At 49.2% G+C, this 20,827-nt stretch overlaps 1 protein-coding gene across 3 annotated transcripts; it reads left to right on the plus strand.

Annotated features, from left to right (window-relative positions):
* The first annotated feature begins 797 nt into the window (after positions 1-797).
* CALCOCO1 (calcium binding and coiled-coil domain 1) lies at positions 798-18,293 on the plus strand. Of its 3 annotated transcripts, none has more exons than XM_030938726.1 (15): positions 798-876; positions 3,002-3,183; positions 3,523-3,625; positions 4,623-4,813; positions 6,231-6,389; positions 6,797-6,945; positions 8,939-9,029; positions 12,686-12,841; positions 13,058-13,312; positions 13,785-13,910; positions 14,717-14,812; positions 15,168-15,276; positions 15,512-15,711; positions 16,205-16,311; positions 16,565-18,293. In XM_030938726.1, the coding sequence occupies exons 2-15, from the start codon at positions 3,028-3,030 to the stop codon at positions 16,638-16,640; spliced, it is 1,974 nt and encodes a 657-aa protein (XP_030794586.1). In that variant the 5' UTR covers positions 798-876; positions 3,002-3,027; the 3' UTR covers positions 16,641-18,293. The 3 variants fall into 3 exon arrangements, with proteins under 3 accessions (XP_030794586.1, XP_010372187.1, XP_030794585.1); XM_010373885.1 differs by having other exon boundaries at positions 17,289-18,293; XM_030938725.1 differs by lacking the exon at positions 798-876 and adding an exon at positions 2,009-2,028 and having other exon boundaries at positions 17,289-18,293.
* The last annotated feature ends 2,534 nt before the right edge of the window (positions 18,294-20,827 follow it).

Consider the following 20,827-nt stretch of genomic DNA (forward strand, 5'->3'; position numbering starts at 1 on the left):
CCCTTTTCAATTTCATTCTTCTCATTCCACCGCTCCTACCACCACCTCAGGCAATTTTATCCTCTTCCTAGACCCAGAAGCCACTCTAGGGGAGCCCAGTCCAGATGCGTATGGTCAGGCCCCTTAGCACTGAAATCCTCAAGTTGGAAAAAAATGGTCAACTGTGCAGAACACAACATTCTTACAAGGCCTGTCCCTGAGGTTGAAGTAAAGAAGAAACTGCTGTACCCCAGTTATCAGTTTCCTATACCCAAAATGGTGGGTAACTGTGGTGTAGTGGCAAGAACGTATGACGTGGAGTCAGCCAAGACTAGTGCAGTTCTACATTTCATAGCTTTGACACTTCACACTGGCTCCTTAACTGTACTTGAGTTTCTTCATCTATAAAGTGTGCATAACGCTAACGCCTATCTCACAGGTGGGTGTGAAAAGTACATGAGGGGACGGAACAGAAACCACTCTGCCCACCGTTAAAGCGTTATACAGAAGGCGTTAGAGCCGTAAATCCTTCCCAGCCCCCAACAACGCACGTTACAAATCAGCAGCCACCCCTAATACAGCCGGCCCCGCCTAAGGGATCATGGGCCGTGAAGTCCTTTGGTGGCCACACCCTCGTTCTCTGTCATAGGAGTGAGAACTACGCCTCCCAGGATGCCGCGGTGAGGCCGCCACCACGGACGCCCTCTTCCCCGCCCTCCTTGCGCGCAGCCTTCTAGGATATGTAGTCCTAGATCCGAGCGCGCGGCGGCGAAAGGGCGCGGAAGAACCACAAAACCCAGAAGCCCTCGCGCCCACTCTTCTCCCTCCCCTCGAGAAGTCGGAGTGCTGTTTTTGTTGCTGGTGAAAGGTGAGGGGAACAGCTGATCCATCTGTTGGGTAAGAAACTTGGCCTAATTGGGGGCGATTTTATGGGAGGGCAGGGTTTCCCCACTTTCCAGTTTGGGGAAGGATAACGTAAGGGAACTGTCGAAGGGGAATGCAGGAGCGTTTGGGTTTTAACACTTTCCGTACTGGAGAAGCCACCCCCGCTGTTGGGGAGTTCTTAGTTTCAAGGGGACCCTGATTAGAGGGGGCGCCCCCTCGTCGTCCTCTCCTTCTTCTCAGTACGTCTCTCTAAAGCTGATCCCTTTAGGGGAGCTGAAATCTGCTTATTCTCTGCCAGGCAAGACGTGTCCCCCACACGTCTTCCCTCTCTCCCCTACGCAAATCCAAAGGCCTTTACGACGCTGAATCCCTGGAGGAAGGGGGACCTTCCAAGTAGTAGAATGTCAAGGAACTCTAGAGCCCTACAGAGGAGGGGGCGGGACACCCGCTCGCCGCCCCCCATGTGAACATCTGAATCAAGCTACACACCTACATCTTAGGTGCCCAGAACTTTCTTTCGGACAGGAAGAACATTTACAGCTGTTACGGATTTTCTTTGTGGGGTGTATTTTAGTGTTCTCCAGGTATAGATCTTTGGGGACAACTTGCCCCCACCCTTAGAAAGCTGGAAGAATTACATTTGGAGAAAACATGGACTAGTTTCAACCAGGAATTTTTCAGAGAGATGAACATTAAAAAAAAAACCTTTTGTTCTACCTATTTTGGGGGCAGAAGTTGCTCCTTTTTGTGTTGCTGGCTCACCTTTATCCACTGAGTTTCTGTTTTCTTTTAAAGCTTCTGTCCCCTAGACTTCAGCCTCGTGTGGGTTTGTGATGTTTGGGGACGTGCGTATGACTAGTGGCAATGGCTGGTTGGACATGTCGGCTGTGAGTGACACAGGAAGCAGATTAGTGGGCTGGAAAGGAGTGATGAATAAGAGGGCCATCTCACAGCCCTGGACTGAGGAGTTCTCTTGATCGTTATTATTGTTATCTGTCCTCACCCCACCCTCATATTTTCCAATTAACCCTCCCCAGCTAACTTGAAACACCCCTTCCTCTCAACCCCATCCTATAGTGTGTCTCCAGCTACCAATACAAACGGAAGGATCGAGGCTGAGGGGAGCAGAGAGAAAATGAGGAGAGAAATACTAAAGTGAAACTAGTAGGTTTCTAGTCCTGCTGCAGGCACAGTCTGGAAAGAAGAATGTTAGGTTCTTTTTGAACTTATCTCCCCTTTCCTCAACGTTAAATATACATTTCCACTTATTGGGGCCCCTTACTTCCCACTTTCTAGTCTGTTCCCTGCCCCGGGGTGGGGCTTTCCTGGCTCCAGGCCCCCACATTCCATCTCACCACCCCCACCACGTTCCTGCTAAGCACCTCACTCCACCCTTGAAGTTGCCGCCTCCAGAATTCTTGACTTCCTGGAATAATAAGTCGAGGGACAGAACCTGTCTTTCCTTATATCCTCCCCTTCCCTTTGTCTCTTGGATGCCAGCAGAAGCTTTCTGCTTCCCTAGAATTCATGGGAGTAGATAGCTCAGAGAGATGAAAAGAGAGCTCAGGAGCCTAAGGATTTGGGCTGTCAGTTCACCCCAACCCCAAGCTGTATTCTAGCTGGGAAAACTCAACCATTCCTTTCAGAGATTAGTTGCTACTTTCTGATGTCATAACTCATTCCTGAATACAGCTGGGTCAACAAGCTTAGGCAGTAGGCAAGGACACCTCTCAATGAGAGGGCCCCACACCTCAGTTGGATTTTGAATTCAAGAGCCAGGATGTGTGGGAGATGGGATGGAGAAATGGAGGCTGTCGACCAAGACTCAGTATCCCAGGCTCTATCTCACCTCAGTGTCCTTTTGGGAGCAAAATTAGAGAAGTCTGGACCCTCAGAAGGGTCTGTGAGCCAGAGAGGGTATAGTGTGAGACAGGATGGGGACTGACTTGGAAGGCCAGACCTACATCCTAGAGACTAAGAGTGATACCTCAAAAATGTCCCATAACCCTCAAGGATTGGAAACCAGGTATGCCTTATCTCCAGGTGTAGTGGCAGGGGCTGTGAGTGTGTGGTGCTGGAGCTGTGTGGGGAAGGAGGTGGACTGGAGAGACTTTAGGATATCAACCCTTTCTTTCAGAGGAGGACAGATATCTCAAGGCCAGGATGGAAGAATCACCACTAAGCCGGGCACCATCCCGTGGTGGAGTCAACTTTCTGAATGTAGCCCGGACCTACATCCCCAACACCAAGGTGGAATGTCACTACACCCTTCCCCCAGGCACCATGCCCAGTGCCAGTGACTGGATTGGCATCTTCAAGGTATCTCTGGAACCCCTTTTGGCTTAAGTTTATGGACTGTGGGTTGGTTGGAATAAGGGGAATGATTGGGCTCTTGGATTCTCAACATCAGGTTGATAGAGAGGAAGAAAGAAACATGTCACAGATGACAGAGGCCACCTGTGTAATCAAAGCTCATCTTTTCTCCATCTTAACCTTGTTCTTTACTGACACATTAGTGTCCCTCCACTTTCCCTTTCTCTTGTCATTGTTGCCACTGTAGCTCCATCCTACCCCTCTCATTCAACCCCTCTGCCCTTTCTTCCATCCATAGAAGGTATTTCCATGACCATACCTTTCTCCAACCTTGGGCTTTCACAGGTAGAAGCTGCCTGTGTTCGAGATTACCACACATTTGTGTGGTCTTCCGTGCCTGAAAGTACAACTGATGGTTCCCCCATTCACACCAGTGTCCAGTTCCAAGGTACAAGGGAAGATGGAAAACTGGGAGAGAGGAGCCAAGGGAGTAGAAGTTTGAAAGAAGGTAGTGGGCTCAGAAACATTAAAAGTTAGGCACAAAGGACAAGGAAAAATAAATGAAAATAAATATAATGAGAATATATCCAACAGGGCTCAGCAGATAGAAAATCATGGGATTATTGCAGAATCAGTGACTTAGAAACAGAAGGAACTTCAGAGGGCGTCTAGTCCCATGTCCTACCCAAAGAAGGAAAAACCAGGGAGTAAGGAAGACGGAAAAGTAGCATTATGTGGTGAGATGAGGGAACGACCTGGGTTCAAATCTCACCTCTAACACTTACAAGCTGTTTGGCCTTGGGCAAATTACATAACCTCCCTGTGTCTGTTTTCTTAACAGTAAAAGGGGATGCCTGGTTTATAGAAACATTACGAGGATTTAAAATGAAAGCTGTAGGCCAGGCGTGGTGATCCCAGCACTTTGGGAGGCCAAGGTGGGTGGATCACTTGAGGTCAGGAGTTCAAGACCAGCCTGACCAACATGGCAAAATCCCGTCTCTACTAAAAATACAAAAAAAAATTAGCCAGGCATGGTGGTGCATGCCTGTAGTCCCAGCTACTCACGAGGCTGAGGCAGGAGAATCTCTTGAACCTGGGAGGCACAGGTTGCAGCGAGCCAAGATCGTGCCACTGCACTCCAGCTTTGCAACAGAGCAAGACTCTGTCTCAAAATAAAATAAAAACTGTTACCACAGTGTCTGGTACATAGTAGGCACTCACTACATGGTGACTAGCATTATTATGATTATGATAGAGGGGGAGTGGGTTTGGGAAAGAAAAGAAGGAAAGAGATAAGCAGAAAGGAGAGAGAAGAGTACCCTAGGGAAAGAAATGGCCTGTAGGAGGTGGAGAAGAGAAAAAACAGTATATGGAATACTGAGCAAGGGGCTGGAGCCAAGGACAGTGGATCATTTGGGGTCCTGGGTCCATTCTTCTTCCCACAGCCAGCTACCTGCCCAAACCAGGAGCTCAGCTCTACCAGTTCCGATATGTGAACCGCCAGGGCCGGGTGTGTGGGCAGAGCCCCCCTTTCCAGTTCCGAGAGCCAAGGCCCATGGATGAACTGGTGACCCTGGAGGAGGCTGATGGGGGCTCTGACATCCTGCTGGTTGTCCCCAAGGCAACTGTGTTACAGGTGAGAAAAGAGCAACAGAGTTATTCTCAGGCAAGGGAGTGGGAGACAGCATTGCAAGAGGGCCCTTCCCACCTTACCCTCCCCTCATCTGTGGCCTCAACTAAAGACCTCACTGAAAGTTAGACAAAGTCCTGCCTTCAGGAAAGTCTCAGTCTAACATAGACATACATGAACATGTAAGGCAGGAAAGGAGACCACCCACAGGCCAGTGTAACTCAGGATTTCATAAGAACTTTTGCAGCCTTCCTTCTCTATGCACTACATACTGCCTTATGCCCTAGAGGAAGATCTAAAGGGTGGAGGGAGGCTACTCGAGGGAACATTCAGAGAAAAGGGAGCACAAGACCTGCTTCCAGGACGAGTGGGGAGTGAGAGCAGATAGGCAAGGCCCCAGACCTGTACTGTCCAATACCAAAGGCTCTTAACTATATATGGCTCTTGAGCACTTCAGATGCAATTAATCCAAACTGAGATGTACTATAAGGGTAAAATATACTCCAGATTTTGAAGACTTAGTAGTTTTTAAAGAGAATGTAAAAGACTTCAATAATTTTTATTTTGGCTACATGTTGAAATGATATTGTTTGGGGTTTTTTTGTTTGTTTTTTGGGGTTTTTTTTCTTTCTTTCTTTCTTTTTTTTTTTTTTTTTTTTTTTTGAGACAGCCTTGCTCTGTCACCTAGGAAGATGTTTATATCTCACATAAGTGAAAGATGTGTGATGAGCTCCTATTCTCTATTGTGTTTTCACAATCATGATTCTCATTTGAGCCTTACAACAATTCAGACTAAGGGATCATGTTACAGATGAGGACACAGAGACTTAGAGAAGTTAAGAAACTTGTTCAAAATCACATAGCCAGCTGGGTGTAGTGGCATGCGCCTATAGTCCCAGCTACTGGGGAGACACTGTGGGGGAAGGATTGCTTGAGGCCAGCAGTTTGAGGTACTGTATGCTATGGTTGCACCTATGGCTAGCCACTGCACTCCAGCCTGGGCAACATAGTGAGACCCTGTCTTTAAAAACAATCACATAGCTAGTAAAAATTGCATTGAAGATTGGAACCCAAGTCTGTCCAACTCCAGAGCAGATAGGGTAAAATTAAGGGAGCCATCCCTTGTGTTTGTGTTCATTGACGTGCCACACGAGGGATTCCTGCAATTGCTGGGTGAGGAAAGGGCCAGGCCTAGGGTGGGGAAAGGTAAGAGGGATGGGCAATTCAGAGTGCCGTGAGCTGGTGCATCTGACTGGGTGGTGGACAGGATTCGGTAGCACACCGAGCATCCCCTTCCTCACCTCTTTATAGCCCAAAGCTATGTAATTTCCCAACCCCAGAATGCACCTGGAGAGTGGTAAGGATAGAACCTTAGAAGGGGTACTCCACCAGCACACTCCCCTTCTCCTCCTGCCGCCTGTAGAACCAGCTCGATGAGAGCCAGCAAGAACGGAATGACCTGATGCAGCTGAAGCTGCAGCTGGAGGGACAGGTGACAGAGCTGAGGAGCCGAGTGCAGGAGCTCGAGAGGGCTCTGGCAACTGCCAGGCAGGAACACGCGGAGCTGATGGAACAGTATAAGGTGGGAGCTGGGCCAGGTAGGGGGTAGGGTCTGGCTGCTCATCCAGCGTGCAAAATCTAAACCCACTGAAGAGAGTGAGGAGAGATGTTAGTGGGCTTTTATGATGGTTCTGACATCAAGAAAATAGGTTTAAGGGGTAATGGTTGGGATTAAACTTGATATGACAAGAGAAGTGTTCCAAACTTGTAATGAGACTCAGTTCTTTGAACATAAGAATGCTGAGGTAAGGTGGAGGTGGCCACGTTGATAGGGTAAAGGAATGTTCCAGCAGTTTCTTTTTCAAGGAAGGCAATGTGATAGCCAGGTGGGAGCAGTCAGACCCTGGTGTGCTCTTCCTAAGCCTTTGTTCCACTACTTGAGAGATGAGTCCCAACCTCCCTTTTCTTCTTGGGGAAACTTAATTTCAGGGGATTTCCCGGTCCCATGGGGAGATCACAGAAGAGAGGGACATCCTGAGCCGGCAACAAGGAGACCATGTGGCACGCATCCTGGAGCTGGAGGATGACATTCAGACCATCAGTGAGAAAGTGCTGACGAAGGAAGTGGAGCTCGACAGGTGAGAGGAGTCCACTGACCCCATCACTTCCTCTCCCTTCCATGACCCCCACGCTCCAGCCCCCTCTCTCAGGCAGGCAGACCTGCTGTCTGCCTCAGATGCTTTCTCTTTCCCTCCTACCCTCACTCATGCTAGTCCAATTACTGGGGATACCCTTTTCTGCCGAGCTCTCTACCATCTTTCCGCACGCTAGTCTGTATTCCTTTGCTTTGGAAATAATCATAGTTACCACTTATCGTGCAACAAAAACTGAGCAAGAGCTAGGAGTGGAAGATTTGGAAGAAGAGAATGGATGGAAGTCAGTGCAAGGTAAGAGAGGATGGATTTCAGATTTGGCAGCAGGAAAGATAAGATTAGACTGTGTTCTTACTATTAAGAAACGTTAGAACTGGTGATCCAGGAATGTTATGGAATCTCTCCTCTGGAAAAAAAGATACAAATCATAGACTCTTAGCATTGGGAATGTAAGGTATGTATGAGGGTATATAAGAGGTGACTCTCAGGAGGCAGCCTCTTTAACATTGGACAGCTGTCATTTTTGTATCTCTTGTATTGAGCCAAACTCGACTCTCCTATAACTTACCAGGGGGTCCCGAGACCTCTGGAGCCACATAAAATAAATTTCTTTCTTCTTCCAGAAAGTTGTTTCCTCTACCAAGTAGCATAAATATTGACCACCACCTCCCATATCTGCCCTTCAAATTTTCACCAGTTTAAACACTCTAGTTCCTTATTTTATTAAATGACGTAATTATATTCCATTTAGTACTGGTAGGTGGGATATTTTAAAAAACTGTTTAAGGCCGGGCGCAGTGGCTCAAGCCTGTAATCCCAGCACTTTGGGAGGCCAAGACAGGTGGATCACGAGGTCAGGAGATCGAGACCATCCTGGCTAGGTCAGGAGATCGAGACCATCCTGGCTAACACAGTGAAACCCCATCTCTACTAAAAAATACAAAAAAAAAAAAAAAAAAAAAAAAAAAAACTAGCCGGGTGAGGTGGCAGGCGCCTGTAGTCCCAGCTACTCAGGAGGCTGAGGCAGGAGAATGGCGTAATCCCGGGAGGCGGAGCTTGTAGTGAGCTGAGATCCAGCCACTGCACTCCAGCCTGGGCGACAGAGCGAGACTCCGTCTCAAAAAAAAAAAAAAAACTGTTTAAAAGAAAGAGGCATTCTATCCAAGGCCCAAAGTAATAAGTGAGTTCATCTGAGAGGCTTCTTCAGGATATGTTAGCCTCACCCTAGGGAAATATTAGATGTCAACATTCTAAGTCATAGGTTAGGAAAGCAGTGGTCAGATTGAGCATCTGGAAAAGATTAGAGGGTGTCTAGACCAGGGGTCAACAACTATGCCCCACAAGCCAAATCTAGCCTGCCACCTGTTGTATAACCCAGGTAAGAATGGTTTTTACATCTTTTAATGGTTAAGAACAAATTAAAAGAAGAATATTTTGTAACGTGTGAAAGTTGTATGAACTTCAAATCTGTGTTCAAGTTTTATTGAAACATCATGCTCATTCATTTACATATTGTCAATGGATGGTCCTGCACTACAATGGCAGAGTTGAGTAGATGCCACAGAGACCACATGGGCTGCAAAGCATAAAATCTTTACTATCAGGCCCTTTACAGAAAGAGTCTGCCAACTTCTGATCTAGATCAAAAGTTTATGATCAATAATGACTGCCCTTGTCTCAAAAAGACTAGATTCTAGTCTCTTGATTGAGTGAAAACAATGGGAGCCATCAGCAAAACATTCCTTAAAATATTACATAAAAAGGTAAGAAAAACTATTGCTTTCTAAATTCTTCTCTAGAACCTGGAATCTTGGTTTCCTGGGGCTTAGAACTGGAGCTGGCTTAGGGATTTATGCATCCCAGAGTGAAATGGAGCTCTGGGCCTAGAGCAGCAGCAGCAGAGCACAAGACAGAGGCCTGAGTCCATTCCTTCTCTGGGTGGAGCAGATTGTCTGATATGTCATCCCACCAATCACAGGCTTAGAGACACAGTGAAGGCCCTGACTCGGGAACAGGAGAAGCTCCTTGGGCAACTGAAAGAAGTACAAGCAGACAAGGAGCAAAGCGAGGTAAGGGGCTCAGAGTTGATTTGCTTTCTCCATTGTCCAGTCAGTGTTTGATTCCCTTTCGAGAGCCAGACACCAAAGGGAATAAAAATGTAAAGAAGACATTGACATCGTGTGCACTCCACTAAGGAATATAAGACATATACCCAAATCAGGATTAGTCAGAGTGGAAAAGTGGAATATAAGAGTGTCACAAGAGAAATCTTTTTTTTTTTTTTTTTTTTTTTTTTTTTTAGTTTTTTGGAGACAGAGTCTCACTTTGTCTCCTATGCTGGAGTGCGGTGGTACAATCTCAGCTCAGTGCAACCTCTGCCTCCTGGGTTCAAGCAACTTTCATGTCTCAGTTACCTGAGCAGCTGAGATTACTGGCGCATGCCACCATGCCCAGCTAACTTTTGTATTTTTAGTAGAGACAGGGTTTCACCATGTTAGGCAGACAGGTCTTGAACTCTTGACCTCAAGTGTTCTGCCCACCTCAGCCTCCCAAATTGCTGGGATTACAGGTGTGAGCCACTGCACCTGGCCTCAAGAGAAATCTAATAAAAGTATTGTGGAGCTCCAGGGAGGTGTATGAGTGCACATCTTGTTACAGACATAAGAAAAGTCTTTTTAAAAGGGGTGTGGAGGCCAGGCACAGTGGCTCACGCCTGTAATTCCAGCACTTTGGAAGGCCAAGGCAGGCGGATCACCTGAGGTCAGGAGTTCAAGACCAGCCTGGCCAACATGGTGAAACCCCATCTTTCTATAAAAATTAGCCAGGTGTGTCAGGTGCCTGTAATCTCAGCTACTCAGGAGGCTGAGGCAGGAGAATCACTTGAACCCGGGAGGCAGAAGTTGCAGTGAGCCTAGATCACACTATGGCACTCCAGCCTGGGCGACAGAGTGAGACTCTGTCTCAAAAAAAAAAGCAGGGGAGGGCCATGGCTGGGCATGGTGGCTTACACCTGTGATCATAACACTTTGGGAGGCTGAGGCGGGAAGATTGTTCAAGCCCAGAAGTTCAAAACCAGCCTGGGCAACATAGTGAGACCCCATCTCTACAAAAAATTTTAAAAATTAGCCAGGCATGGTGGCATGCACCTGTAGTCCCAGCTACTCAGGAAGCTGAAGTGGAAGGATTGCTTGAGCCCAGGAGGTCAAGCCTGCGGTGAGCTGTGATCGCACCCCTGCACTCCAGCCTGGGTGACAGAGCAAGATTCTGTCTCAGAAAAAAAAAGGGATGGGGTATAGGGCATGTAGTAGCCTAGGACTTTCAAACCTTTTTAGCAGAACCCTTTCCTCTCCTCCCACCAATAAAGTTTTTCATCTTGTGTGGACTCTCACTGAATAAACAAAAACAATATTTTATTACTATGAATTTATTTTCATAAATCTGAATGTATAACATTTACTTAAAAGGTAATGAAAGCAATTAGGTAATATTGAGGCATACCAAACTTTGAAATGAGAGGCTATGGATGACTGTTCTGTCAGCCTCAGCAACTAATATATTTCTGTATTTTATTTTGGTTGTGCAATATTGAGAACACCTTGAGTCACACACAAGTAGGTGCAAATGATAACAATTTTTTTTTTTTTTTTTTTTTTTTTGAGACGGAGTCTCACTCTGTCGCCCAGGCTGGAGTGCAGTGGCCAGATCTCAGCTCACTGCAAGCTCCGCCTCCCGGGTTCCCGCCATTCTCCTGCCTCAGCCTCCGGAGTAGCTGGGACTACAGGCGCCCGCCACCTCGCCCGGCTAGTTTTTGTATTTTTAGTAGAGACGGGGTTTCACCGTGTTAGCCAGGATGGTCTCGATCTCCTGACCTCGTGATCCGCCCATCTCGGCCTCCCAAAGTGCTGGGATTACAGGCTTGAGCCACCGCGCCCGGCCGATAACAATTTTTAAACTGTCCACCTTGCAACTCAGTTTACTCTTCAATTCAATAGAAAATACAATAGAAACTATTCTGAGCTTTGCACAAAAATGAATTAACCTGGAAACACATGCCAATTGGTGATCTCCAGTGTGTTAACTTGTGATTTTATGCGTGTTTGTTTGTTTCTTTGTTTTGAGACAGAGTTTCATCTTGTTGCCCAGGCTGGAGTGCAGTGGCGTGATCTTGGCTCACTGCAACCTCTGCCTTCCAGGTTCAAGTGATTCTTCTGTCTCAGCCTCCTGAGTAGTGGGATTACAGGCACCCGCCACCACGCCCGGCTAATTTTTTGTATTTTTAGTAGAGATGGGATTTCACCATGTTGGCCAGGCTGGTCTCGAACTTCTGACCTCAGGTAATCTGCCTGCCTCAGCCTCCCAAATCACACTGAGATTACAGGCGTGAGCCACTGCACCCGGCCTTGTGTTGTTTTTTTTTAAACATAATTGTTAATAATTTAGAGAACATTCAAATCAAATATCTGCAGAACTCCTAAATCCCTTCTTCAGTACCCTGGGTTTGTGTGGAAGATCGTTAAAAACCCTTTGCTCAGCAGTGAGAATAGGTAGAATTTGAGTAGACAGAGATGAGAGTGAGGATATTCTAGGAACAGAAAAAGACGTGAGCAAAGGCTTAAAGGGCAGAACACTCAGGGCAGTTGAATGTGTGGGTGAAGTGTTTGAGATAAGGCCTAGGTTAGACTGTGGAGGATCTTGAGCTTCATTTTTATTCCACAAGCAGTGAAAGGCTTTGATGATTTTTCAGGCAAGGGTGACATGAACTGTACTTATGGCCGGGTGTAGTGGCCCACACCTGTAATCCCAACATTTTGGGAGGCGAAGGCAGGAGGATCCCTCGAGCTCAGGAGTTCAAGACAAGCCTGGGCAACATAGTGAGACCCTGTCTCATCTCTAAAAAAGAGAAAAAAAACAAAAACTAGGCAGGCGTGGTGGCACATACCTGTAATCCCAGCTACTTGGGAGGCTGAGTTGAGACAATTGCTTGAGCCCAGGAGTTGGAGGCTGCAGTGAGCTGTGGCCATGCTACTTCACTCCAGTCTTGGCAACAGGGTCAGATCCTATCTCTGAAAAAGAACATAACTGTACTTACAAAATCAGAACTGTACCTAAAGAAGAAGAATCTGATCGCCTTGTGGAGAATGAGCTAGTTATGAAGTTGTTCAGTAGTCTACGCAAGAAATAACCAGAGTCAGATAACGTGGTTGTGGTGGTAACAGAGAAGAGCAAATGCCTGTGACCAGGATGCAGAAGCAACAGGATTTTCTGTGGGCTGCTAGGGAGAGGACAGAGCCAAGCATGGCACCAAGGACACCAGGTTACTCCATTCTGAGTAACGTGGGAGCTAGTTGTTACCATGGACGGAAATAAGAGTAGGAAAGACTGGGATGGGGTGGGAGGTAGACTGTTGAGTTTGAGGGGCCTGTAGGGCATGAAGACTGAGTTTTGATTTAAGAGAAAGAATGGAGTAGCAGAAATGGTACATGGAATGCCTACATGGAAGACCTGAGGCTATAATGCTGGATACCTCAATTTGGGAGCTGGAGACTGGATATGCAGGATTGAGTCCTTTGAGCTGAGAACCCAAGAAGGGCTGGAAATAGTTGAAGGCTTGAGTGTGTGTTAAATCTGAGAAGTGGAACCCTGACCACTCTCATCACAATGGTTCACCTCCCGAGCCACCCCAACACACATACCCCTTTCCTTACCTGCTTTCCACTTCCATCAGGCTGAGCTCCAAGTAGCACAACAGGAGAACCGTCGCTTAAATTTGGACCTGCAGGAGGCCAAGAGCTGGCAAGAGGAGCAGAGTGCTCAGGCCCAGCGACTGAAAGACAAGGTGGCCCAGATGAAGGACACCCTAGGCCAGGCCCAGCAGCGGGTGGTGAGTGAGGCCCCTTGGCAACAGGAAACAGGGAAAGTTCCAAGGGCAAGTTATAGAAAAGCCTAAGTATCTAAAGAGAAGGGGAAAGACATGGCTAAAGACTAAACAACACAACCCCGAGTCCTAATGCAGTGGAGTGGAGGGAGCCTGGTTACCTCCCCGGCTGACAAACGATTCACTGGGAACTCTGATCTCCATCTCCTTCTTTCTCCTGAGGCTGAGCTGGAGCCCCTGAAGGAGCAGCTTCGAGGGGCCCAGGAGCTTGCAGCCTCAAGCCAGCAGAAAGCCACCCTTCTTGGGGAGGAGTTGGCCAGCGTAGCAACAGCCAGGGACCGCACCATAGCCGAACTACACCGCAGCCGCCTGGAAGTGGCTGAAGTTAACGGCAGGCTGGCTGAGCTCGGTTTGCACTTGAAGGAAGAAAAATGCCAATGGAGCAAGGAGCGGGCAGGGCTGCTGCAGAGTGTGGAGGTAGAGGGATAGGGGGGCATCTGGCAATCTGATGACCACTGCCCCCACCTCTGTGGGGGCTCCTACATGTGGTTAGACCCTTTGGGAGGAGAGAAGAGGGGTTGAGAACCTTACAGGACTCAGGGGTGGAGAGGGGCTTTGAGGGAGGTACACTTTACTTTCTAGGCATGACCCATCCCTAACCGGGGTATCCCAATCCTAATCACCAGAGTACCTTCCTTGGAACACAAACGTTTTCTGTCCTAGGCCCCAGACCCTGCCATAATGCCCGTTCCTGATCAAGCAGCACCTGCCTTCATGTCCTGTCCTTCATTCAGAGAGTATAGGAAATGAAGGCAAAAGGGGGAAAGTGCTCTAAAAATGATGCTTTAAATAAAGGAAAGGACACACAGTAAGGGATAGTGCTATTGACAGTGGCGTTCCTTTTTCTTCCCCTCTCACCCTCCCATTTTCCTTCTTGGGTATCTCCCAGGCAGAGAAGGACAAGATCCTGAAGCTGAGTGCAGAGATACTTCGATTGGAGAAGGCAGTTCAGGAGGAGAGGACCCAAAACCAGGTGTTCAAGACTGAGCTGGCCCGGGAAAAGGATTCTAGCCTGGTAAGGCACCCAGCCACCAAGGATCCTGTCCTGTGGCCTCCTGAGGCATCTATACCCCTTCTCTCTGTCTTGGATATGGGCTCAGAAGTACTAGGTGTCCACTTACATGTTGGGTGGCATTTCACTTGCACAAGCAAGCCCTCGTTGGTTTGAAATACGCATTTTTTGCCGGGCGCGATGGCTCAAGCCTGTAATCCCAGCAATTTGGGAGGCCGAGATGGGCAGATCACAAGGTCAGGAGATCAAGACCATCCTGACTAACATGGTGAAACCCCATCTCTACTAAAAAATACAAAAAACTAGCCGGGCGAGGTGGCAGGCGCCTGTAGTCCCAGCTACTCGGGAGGCTGAGGCAGGAGAATGGCATAAACCCGGGAGGCGGAGCTTGCAGTGAGCTGAGATCAGGCCACTGCAGTCCAGCCTGGGCGACAGAGCGAGATTCCGTCTCAAAAAAAAAAAATGCATTTTTTTCTGCTCTCAGGGCACACATCTCGGCCCAGTAGAGGTGACTTAGGAGAATTATAGAGTGGCTCCTTGGTGTGACCAAGGTCTCTGCACCCCAGCCTATAGGCAGTCATCCAGGACCCACTCGAGAGGCAGAGACTAAGACTTAGAAAACTGAGTCTCTGGGGCCCAAGACACAAGACTCATGGAAGAAGAGTGTTGGGAATCCCCGTGTGTGTCAGAGCAGGAAAGAAGCAGAGACATGGGGAGACCTGATTCTAGATTGTTGGTCCTGGTCCCAGAGCCCAGGTTCTTGGGGGTATATTCTAGGCTCCAGATTCCATCAGGCCCTCTTCCCTCAGGTACAGTTGTCAGAAAGTAAGCGGGAGCTGACAGAGCTGCGGTCAGCCCTGCGTGTGCTCCAGAAGGAAAAGGAGCAGTTACAAGAGGAGAAGCAGGTGAGCACCCAGGCCCTGTAGATGCCACAGGTGAGGAATTGAGGGCTAGAAACTTTGTAAATTCCCGTCATCTCTTGGCTTAGAAACTGTTCTCTCCAAGAGGGCCCATACCCTGGCTTCTCTTATTAGCGGACTTGGCAGGACAGGGGATGATCTCTGGGAGAAGGGAGGGATGTAAGTGGTGAAGCAGGGGTGCTGCGGGGAGTGTCTGCCTGAAGTCACCCCAATCTTTGCTGAAGGCATCTAATCCTGAGGAGCTAAGAGTTCTTCTTGGGTGCAGAGAATGGCTCTGCAGGCTAGCAAGGTTGGTACCTTCACTTTCTCTAGCACCTGCCTTTTTCCTTCCCAATTCCAGGAATTGCTAGAGTACATGAGAAAACTGGAGGCCCGCCTGGAGAAGGTGGCAGATGAGAAGTGGAATGAGGATGCTGCCACAGAGGATGAGGAGGCCACTGCAGGACTGAGTCTGTATAACCCCAGTCTTGTAACACCTCTTCCCCCTCTCTACCCTCCGCTGTTGAGGAAGGCTCCATGTAACCTTGCTGGGAGCTGCCTCTGCCTTCTATGTGTTTTGCCTTTTCTTTCCCAGACCCTGGCCCCTGTTTAGTCTAATGATACCCCTCATCCAGAGGAGACAGCTGGTCCAAGCCTTCTCACAACACATCCTTCTTTCTTCTCTGCCTGCTTCAACTCCTACAGGCTGCCCGGCAGCTCTGACAGACTCGGAGGATGAGTCCCCAGAAGACATGAGGCTCCCACCCTATGGCCTTTGTGAGCATAGAGACCCAGGCTCCTCTCCTGCTGGGCCCCGAGAGGCTTCTCCCCTCGTTGTCATCAGCCAGCCGGCTCCCATTTCTCCTCACCTCTCTGGGCCAGCTGAGGACAGTAGCTCTGACTCGGTGAGCAGTGGAGGAGCCTGCACGGAAGCAGTAAGGAGGGGTAGGGCCAAACCCAAGTGTCCCAGCCTGGAGTGCAGCATGATCTTGGCTCACTGCAGCTTCTGCCTCCTGGGCTGAAGCAATCCTCCCACCTCAGTCTCTCAAGAGTAGCTGGGACCACAGGCACGCACCCCCAGCTAGTTAGAGCAAGAACCTTAGCCATACAGGGCTCTCTTTTTCCCAGGAGAGAAGAGGCAGGCCCAGCCTCTCTTCAAGGCCACACCAACAGATACCATCCCAAAACCCAGACCAGCCCAATAGCCTCACTGCTTCTCCCCCGCACTCATTCTCTTATTATCCATCAGCCCCTCGAAACGCCTCTCCTGCCCCACCCTTCCTAAGCCCCTCAGGTCACTATCCTAGCCTTGGCTGCTCTTCCCATACTGTCCCAATGTGCTGCTCCCCCATCTTGGAACACCACCCCAAAGCCCAACCCTATCTCTTCGGCATCCAGGAGGCTGAAGATGAGAAGTCAGTCCTGATGGCAGCTGTGCAGAGTGGGGGTGAGGAGGCCAACTTGCTGCTTCCTGAACTGGGCAGTGCCTTCTATGACATGGCCAGGTGAGTTCAACCAGCAAGGCCAGGAGGGAGGTGGTAGGAGGTCAGAGGGAAAGGGCATCCGTGTGGACAGTCACCAGGCCCTGCTCCCAACCCCTTCCCTTCTTGGCCTCAGCCAAGAAAAGGAGATACAGGTATGGTTAACAATGAAAATGACTCACTGCTCCAAATCCCAGATGCCTTCAGGTAATCCCTCCCCCTATCTTATCAATGCACTCAGAGGTCCTGCCTTTAACTGGCTTCTATGTTGTTCTAGCACCATCTTCTGCAGAGCCCAAATTGCCCTGCTTCCCCTCTCTCCTGCCTCTACCCCTTCCCCAACTACCAGGTAGGTACCTAGGATCCTCCAGGGAGGAAGGGAGGTGACCATGGCCCCCAGGGATAGGAGCAGAGAGAAGACTGGGATCCAGCATCCATCTGGCTACACCTGAAATGCTTTCCCTCTTCCCTCACTTCCCTGGGTGACCGTTAGGGAAGGGAACCTACAGGGGTGGGGGTTTCAGGTATCAGATTGTCCCCTTCTGCCTTCCCTTTTATTCCCAGGGTCAAGGGGCAGGCACAGGGAAGAGAGATTTGATCATCTAGTCCCAGTTTTGCCTGGATGCGAGATGGGCTCAGGGCAGGGAGGGGGTGATGCTGTCATCCTTCTCGGCTGGAGCAGGAAGATGAAGGACGATGTCAGACTCATTTTCAGCCTCATTAGGCAGCAGACGGAGATAGAGGGAGGAGAGCAGGAGGTTGGGGGATGGGCTCTGCACTGCAGAGACCAGCAGAGACTAAAGAAGAGGGGACATGGGGAACTGGAAAAATAAGGCTTCCAGAATTGTGGGGAGAAAGACGCTGTGGGAGAGGCCAGGATGCTGCATTTGGCACAGGATAACCTGGGAACCCAGGCACATGGGTCCTGCTCCCTGAAGTCTGCAAGTCAAGAAGGGAACAGAGCACGCCGACCCTCTCCCTTTCCCCTCTGTCTCTCTTAGTGGCTTTACAGTGGGTCCCCTGTCAGAAACCAGCACTGGGGGCCCTGCCACCCCCACATGGAAGGAGTGTCCTATCTGTAAGGAGCGCTTTCCTGCTGAGAGTGACAAGGATGCCCTGGAGGACCACATGGATGGACACTTCTTTTTCAGCACCCAGGACCCCTTCACCTTTGAGTGATCTTACTCCCTCGTACATGCACAAATACACACTCATGCACACACACACTCACACACATGCATACACTTAGGCCTCATGCCCATTTTCTATCACACTGGGCTCCATGATATTCTGTTCCCTAAGAACCGCTTCTGTGTGCCCTGTTTTCATCCCAAGATTTCTCAGTTCATCCTCTCCTACCTGGCTCTTTTGTCCCAGGGAGGGGTCCTGTTCGGAAGCAGTGGCTGAATTTACCCCCTGAAAGTGGTTTTGGAGGAACCAGGATGGAGGAGGCCTTCCCCTGTGGGAATAGAATTGTCCACTCCTAGCCCTGGTTGCTTCTGATACTCACACAGCCACTGCACACACACACTCACTCACACTCCCTTGTCTGATGCCCCAAAGCCAATTCCTGAGGCAACCTACCCTCCCTAATTTGGGGTTTCTGTTTGTTTACCTGAGTTTTCTCTGGGGCCTGCATAGAGGCAGCAGCATGGACATCACGGCCTCTCAGGTCCCTTTTGGTTCTCAGCTTTGTTGGTTCCTCTTTCTGTTCCCCCATTGCCTTCTGCGCCCCACCCTGGCCTTTTCCATAACCTTAGGTATTCAGTTTGGAGGGTTTTTTGTATTTTTGAGGATTCCTGTATTCTGTATCCTGTCCTCGCATCTCCTCACATGGAAAGAAATAATGTATTTGTGCCTTCTGTGAGGGATGGCGGGAACAAGTGGTCCCAGGTATCCCCATTTCCCAGCCCCCTCTCCCTCTCCAGGTCCCCCCATAGCAATAAAAGCTTCCCCCTGATATCCGTCCCTTTGTAGTTTGAACAAATATATTTATATGATATGTATGACTGTTGTCACAAAATTTGTTCTTACCATGAGGTGTGACTGGAGCACAGAGCCCAAACCTCCGGCTCTTAGACCCTGGTGGAGGGAGGAGGGAAAGAGGGGACGCATCCCTACCTCATGGCAGGGGATGCTGGGCAGTTACTCTCCTGTCATGCCTCCTGCTGTGCTGGCCACCAGTGGGTTGTTTCAAGTGGGAGTCTGGCTTGGATAATACGGCAGTTGGGGAGGGAACAAACTGATGGGTCCATGTCAGTTCTGCTCAGGGTTTAGCCCCAGGGTGGGTGGGTGCTGTGGAAAAGTGGGACAAGTTTTCCACTGCCCAGACCTTCACCTTCCATAGCAGCCATCACTGTACCTTATGCCAAAGGACAGGCTTTATTCCTGTCAAGAGTATACACCTTTGAGTATCTACTTAGTAAAAAATGCCCTAAGCCTTATACCTCTAAAGGCGATTTTATATTCCTCCGGTTTCTGTTTCTGTTGCTTTCTCTGTTGCCATCCCTCATACCTGTGTGCACACTCTGACTCAACAGTCACAAAAACACATTCATCCACTTAACCAGCTTCACAGGCTAGACAGACACATACACAGCATCGTAAAGCATTTGTTAAGGACCTGCACATTCACCACGGCTCTCAGCAATGCCCTGCACAAGCACATGCCTACAACCCCCTTATCCTCCAACCCAACAGCTCCCTTCTCCGCTGCCCTCCACTCCCTTCAGGGGCCCTGTGTGGACCACCCCCACCATTCCCTGTCTCCATTCACCTGAAATGCTCCTGTCCACCCCCTTTCCAGCCCCACCTGGATGACATCTTACCTCCTTCCTCCTTCCCTCACGTCTGTCTCCTAGCAACCCCATCTCGTTCCCTGAATCCCTTCCAAGGAAATTAGAGATAATGGATCTCTCCTCTCTCCATCTCAACCCCTCTTTATTGATCCTCCTTTAATGAAAGTTAATTATAACAATGATTTAATTAATAGAATCCCTCTCTTCCTTTATTGCTTCCCGTATTAAGACTATTAATAAATACGAGCTGGGCTGACAGAGGCATCCATCACCCGCGTGGGATTCCCCCCATCCCTCCTTTTACCTTCCCCCTCTCCCCCTCCTCTCTTGGCCTATAAACTTGCCGGGGTAGTGGGGGTTAATCAGAGAGGAATTATGAGCCAACATCCCCAACAGGAGGTGCATTTAATGAAATCATGTGTGATTTATTTTCTGGGGGAGGTTGGGGCGAGAAGAATCTGGGACCCACACCTCCTGGCTTCCAGAGGATAGCTGCCTTGTGCCAAAAAGGAGAAAAGTAGACAAACAGGGACCCAGGCCTCTGCTCCCATGCCACAGCCCTTGCCAAGCCACACATATACCCACAGGAGCCACATGGCTAGCTGCACAAGGCCACTGATACAGACACTGTCAGACAAAGCACTTAAGAGGACTGTGGTATAGGTTTTGTTCTTTCCCACCTCCAAAACTTCACATGGGTCCTTCTCACCTTCCTTTCTCTCCAGCCCTATTCTGCTTCACTGTCCCGAATCTGCTTCATACTCCCCTCCTCCATGAAGCCCCCCAATCCCCCACCAGGCTCCTCAACATGGATATCTAGAGTTTCTAGCTGCTCCTTTCTCTACCCTTTGTGTATCTTTCTGGTGTGCAATCTGCAATTTCAGACAGGGTGCCACAAAAGTGTGGGGCCATTTCTCCTCCTTACTCATGATTTGCCTATCCCAGTATCCAAAGCATGGCCCCCGACACAGAGGGAGCTCAAGAAAGGGTAATTGACTGCATGGGCCAGAGGAAACCCAGGGGCAGCCGGGTTCCAATTCTAGTTCTCTCTCCTACTCACTGAGTGGTATTTGGTAACTCAAGCCTTTCTTCTTCTTCTTCTTCTTCTTCTTCTTCTTCTTCTTCTTCTTCTTCTTTTTTTTTTTTTTTTTTTTTATGAGGTGGAGTCTCGCTCTGTTGCCCAGGCTGGAGTGCAGTGGCCGGATCTCAGCTCACTGCAAGCTCCGCCTCCTGGGTTCATGCCATTCTCCTGCCTCAGCCTCCTGAGTAGCTGGGACTACAGGCACCTGCCACCACGCCCGGCTAATTTTTTTGTATTTTTAGTAGAGACGGGGTTTCACCATGTTAGCCAGGATGGTCTCGATCTCCTGACCCCGTGATCCGCCCGCCTCGGCCTCCCCAAGTGCTGGGATTACAGGCATGAGCCACTGCGCCCGGCCTAAATCTTTCTTCTTATCTCTCTTCTATAATGGATCATCCCTTTCCTCCCTGCTCCCCAGCATCCGTGCAGAAGCTGATAGACCTGAATGGGCTTGAGACTCTAATGTGAAAGGAGATGTCAGCCAAGTAGCAAATAGGAACTCGTGTCAGTATTTGGTGGTGAAAGAATGGATCCAAACACACCACTCCCCACTTATTGAACCTCAATGGCCGCCTGTTACCTACAGGAACGAGCAATGTAGATTGCTTAGTGTGCCAGTCAGGGTCTTCACCATCTGGTCCCAACTTGCCCTTCCATTTCC

The sequence above is a fragment of the Rhinopithecus roxellana genome, chromosome 10 (genome assembly GCF_007565055.1).
Source record: "Rhinopithecus roxellana isolate Shanxi Qingling chromosome 10, ASM756505v1, whole genome shotgun sequence".
NCBI classification, from domain to species: Eukaryota; Metazoa; Chordata; class Mammalia; order Primates; family Cercopithecidae; genus Rhinopithecus; species Rhinopithecus roxellana.